General features: G+C 43.0%; 1 protein-coding gene across 1 annotated transcript; it reads left to right on the top strand.

Annotated features, from left to right (window-relative positions):
• Nucleotides 1-443: 443 nt before the first annotated feature.
• Nucleotides 444-2,164, top strand: LOC515823 (keratin, type II cytoskeletal 8-like). The gene has a single exon (XM_059890887.1). It carries the CDS (start codon nt 684-686, stop codon nt 1,956-1,958), a length of 1,275 nt encoding a protein of 424 aa, XP_059746870.1. The 5' UTR covers nt 444-683; the 3' UTR covers nt 1,959-2,164.
• Nucleotides 2,165-4,729: the final 2,565 nt, after the last annotated feature.

Here is a 4,729-nt window from a genome sequence, read left to right as displayed (position 1 = left end):
CAATACATATTTAATAGATGAATTGATGCTGAGATTCCACTATCTTCCAAACTTGGTTCAGTTTCACATTGCCTCTAAAATAGACACCATTTAAAACACTGGAAGTGAAACCTAGTGGTTCTATCCTTCATTACTAAATATTTCTTAGGAAAGAAGTTTCAGTGCTTCTGGGACAATCTGATTATAATACATGTTAAACTGCAAACATCAGACAACATTTGAATATGTAAGAAGGTTTGAAATAAACTTTATTTGATTATAAAATGTTGATCACCTATAAAACTATAGTCTCTTTTTAAGCTATAGTCTTAATCAGTTGTACTATTTCGATATATAATCAGTTGTACTGTTTAGACATTACAACCAATTATTTGAGTGAGGAAGTTTCATACTAATAAGGCCAATACTGCTAAGTTTTTCCATTTTTAAAATAATGATCTTTCACTGAGAAGCAGCTTCTCGAATCCTCTCCTCGACTCCTACTCAGCTTCGGCCTCCTCGCCTCCTCTCCAGCCTCCACCATGTCCATCAGGGTGACCCAGAAGTCCTACAAGGTGTCTACCTCTGCCCCCAGGTCCTTCAGCAGCCGCTCCTACACCAGTGGGCCCGGCTCCCGCATCAGCTCCTCGGCCTTTTCCTGAGTGGGCAGCGGCAGCAGCTTTCGGGGCAGCCTGGGCACCGGCATGAGCATGGCTGGAAGCTACGGTGGGGCCCCAGGTTTGGGGGGCATCACAGCTGTCACCGTGAACCAGAGCCTGCTGAGCCCCCTCAAGCTGGAGGTGGATCCCAACATCCAGGCCGTCCGCACCCAGGAGAAGGAGCAGATCAAGACCCTCAACAACAAATTTGCCTCCTTCATCGACAAGGTGCGGCACCTGGAGCAGCAGAACAAGGTTCTGGAGACCAAATGGAACCTCCTGCAGCAGCAGAAGACTGCCCAAAGCAACATAGACAACATGTTTGAGAGCTACATTAACAACCTCCGTCGGCAGCTGGAAACTCTGGCCCAGGAGAAGCTGAAGCTGGAAGTGGAGCTTGGCAACATGCAGGGGCTGGTGGAGGACTTTAAGACCAAGTATGAGGATGAAATCCAAAAGCACACAGACATGGAGAATGAATTTCTCATCATCAAGAAGGATGTGGATGAAGCTTACATGAACAAGGTAGAGCTAGAGTCCCGCCTGGAAGGGCTGACTGATGAGATCAACTTCTACAGGCAACTGTATGAAGAGGAGATCCATGAGATGCAGTCTCAGATTTCTGACACGTCTGTGGTCCTGTCCATGGACAACAACAGCAACCTGGACCTAGATGGCATCATCGCTGAGGTCAAGGCCCAGTATGAGGAGATCGCCAACCGCAGCCGGGCTGAGGCCGAGACCATGTACCAAATCAAGTATGAGGAGCTGCAGACACTGGCTGGGAAGCACGGGGATGACCTTCATCTCACGAAGACGGAGATTCCTGAGATGAACCGGAACATCAACCGTCTCCAGGCTGAGATCGAGGGTCTCAAAGGCCAGAGGGCTTCCCTGGAGGCTGCCATCGCTGACGCTGAGCAGCGTGGTGAGATGGCTGTTAAGGATGCTCAGGCCAAGCTGGCCGAGCTGGAGGCCGCTCTGAGGAACGCCAAGCAGGACATGGCGCAGCAGCTGCGCGAGTACCAGGAGCTCATGAATGACAAGCTGGCTCTGGACGTGGAGATTGCCACCTACAGGAAGCTGCTGGAAGGCGAGGAGAGCCGGCTGGAGTCTGGGATGCAGAACATGAGTATCCACACCAAGACCACCAGTGGCTACGCAGGTGGACTGACTTCGTCCTACGGGACCCCTGGCTTCAAATACAGCCTGAGCCCCGGCTCCTTCAGCCGCACCAGTTCCAAGGCTGTGGTTGTGAAGAAGATTGAGACTCGAGATGGGAAGCTGGTGGCCGAGTCCTCTGATGTCCTGTCCAAGTGAAAGGCTCCTGCGGTCCCTCCCAGCCTCCCCCGCTCATTGGCTCCTGCAGATGGAGCTGTGCAGGGGAGCATCTGCATAGGAGACCTGAGGTTTCGCCCCTGTCCTCTGCCCACACCTGGCGGGAGTCGACTGCCGGGGGTTTCCCCTTTCGCCCATGACCCCACCTAAAAGCCAATGTAAGCGTCTTTTTCAGAATAAATCCAATTTGAGTATCTTTTTTTTTTTTTTTTCCAAAATAAAGCTTCAGTTGGCTCTGCCAAAAAAAAAATAAATAAAAAATAAAATAAAATAATGATCTTTAACCTTTTGAGGGGTCACAGACCCATTTTAGAATATGTGGAAACTGCTGATCTGCAAAAAAAAACCTCTATTCACTTACATGCCAAGTTGATAGAATTTCCTGGGATCTATAGATTCCCGATTAATATTCTTTTATCATCAGTAATATAGAGGTGATTTTAATCTTCCAGACATGTTGGTGACAATCTATAAAACAGAAGGGGAAATGGACCATTTATGAACATATTGTGTTCAAATTAAAACTATGTTAGCCAATCAGAAAAACGGTGTCTTGTTATAAAAATAAGGTCAAGTATGCAGTGGATGTTTATTGAAAAGATTTATTGACCCGAGTTCTGAGCAAGGGCTTCTCACAATATAATCTATATGACTCCAACAAAATTAAGAGAGATGCTTGTTTAAAATGCATATTCCTCGGCTCCATTTTTGGCCGAATAAACTGGCATCTCCTGTGATGGGAGCTGGTATCCTATAGCACAGCTGAACCAATTTCCAGGTGATTCTAATACACAGTTAAGATTGTCTCTTAACATGCTCATTCTTAACACTTAGCTTATGTCTTTTGCAAAGAGCTTTATTTATATTAGTATTGTTAGTCAGTCAATGTGGATGAAGATCTTACATAAACATCCAGAAAATGCCTTTGATAACTGCAATTTGGATAGTGGATGTCATCAGGGAGAGAGCCCTTGGAAGGCAGCTGCAAACAATTGTCACTCCACTGCACTTAGCATCAGAGTCAGGCCACTTTAGATTGGCCCATCACATTGTTTCATTTTTTGGTCCTTAGTCATTTGTTACAATAAAAATTAAGTTACAGGGAAGGAACACTGTGACAGGATAATGGACTCCTGCTCAGAAGAAACCAGCCTGCCTCCAATTCATCACAGCATTTATAGTGCATTAGAAGACATTACAGTGACAACATCATTCCTTTGGGGCAGGAAGAAAAACCAGATTGAGTGGAAAAGAGGGAATTTACTTCATGAACTTGGCAAAAGTGAAATAAAAATAGAATCCCGGAGTGGTTTAAATTGCCATGTTCAGCAAAGGACAAGGGAAAAGCTAACCATCTCTGAGGCTAACGTTCCAACATGTTAAAAAAAAAAAAAATTAGCTTAGTTCACCTTGTATCACATGAGTAGTTTGTGGGTTAAAATGAAACGGTTGCCTAAGGAATAACAGAGAGGCATGGGAGAAAATGGGCAAAGTTAAGGCAATTTAAAATGATTAAAGCCCACAGAATATTTTGCAAATATAAAATCCTGGAGAGAAGCTTAATAATAATATTTGTCCAATGGACTGAGCCAAAGATATCCATATTGTCTAGGTATTTTCATTGGAAGCCTGAAGTATCATTATAAAATCATAAGAAATCTGTGTCTGTGTTCTCGTAAAAGTAAAAATGGTTGTTTGATGTTAGAAAGCAATGTTTTGAAAAGTAGGAGCTACAGGAATAGCATTGGGTAGGCAAGTCTGGCAATTTAGACCTGGGAACTTAATAACTTTATAGTATTTTTACTATTATACCCACACTATGTTAAGCCTGGGGGGAAAAAATGAGAGGGCACCAGGCAACTTGGTATAATGGAAACAATGTCTTCATTCGCTGAATGTTTTTTTTTTAAGTGCCATTTTTCTAAACTACACTTTTTTAGAAAGTAACATTTTTTTTTTTTTTGTAGATCTCAGATCTCTCTGGTGGGGCGAAGTGGGGAGGGGAGATTCTGGTTTTCTCCTTAATAAAATCTTTAATTCACTTAAGAATCAATTTGAACAAAAATCTGTGTGGTCTCATTTTCTTCTCCTGTCAATCTGTGTTATTTCCAGGGTGAAAGGTAATTTTGACCGTAAACATGGTTTCTATCACCCATTTCTAATTTTAACCTATTTGTCTCCATTTGATTTACATTGGGTCTAGAGCAAATTAACTATTGTGAGCTTTTATTGAAAATTAATTAGGTGGCTAAAGTGCCCATGGCAGTCTCTGCCAGTGCATGTTTCTCTCCGGGTCGCCAGCCTTCTCCAGTTAAAACACCTAGCAACTTAAAATATCCATAAAACCAATGATATAATTAGTTCCAGAGTGGAACTCAATCTCTTTGAAATCAGATGCTTTCTTCTAGTGCTGAAGGGCCATGCTATAGCCAGCATTTTATGGTATCAGGGGATTTTCCTGGGGGTAAAGAATAGCTCATTGCAGCTGAATCATCTCACGTGACTTACAATAGGAGTCCCTGTGGTACCAAATACAGTTGCATCTCTGATCAGATTCCTAAGTCAAAGCAAGGAGATGAGGGAAGCTGGGCTTACCATACTGTAAATATAAAAAACAAGCTACCCATGAGTGTGTGTGTGTGTGTGTGTGAAGAAAGAGAGATCTTATACTTAAGAAAAGCCAGAAAAAAAAAAAAAAAAAAGAAAAGCCAGGATGTAAATGTGATTTATTGTAAATAGTTCCACAACATTAA

Source organism: Bos taurus, chromosome 10 (genome assembly GCF_002263795.3).
Source record: "Bos taurus isolate L1 Dominette 01449 registration number 42190680 breed Hereford chromosome 10, ARS-UCD2.0, whole genome shotgun sequence".
Classification (NCBI taxonomy): Eukaryota; Metazoa; Chordata; class Mammalia; order Artiodactyla; family Bovidae; genus Bos; species Bos taurus.
Note: the sequence above shows the minus strand (reverse complement) of the source record. Positions and strands in the feature narration are given on the sequence as shown.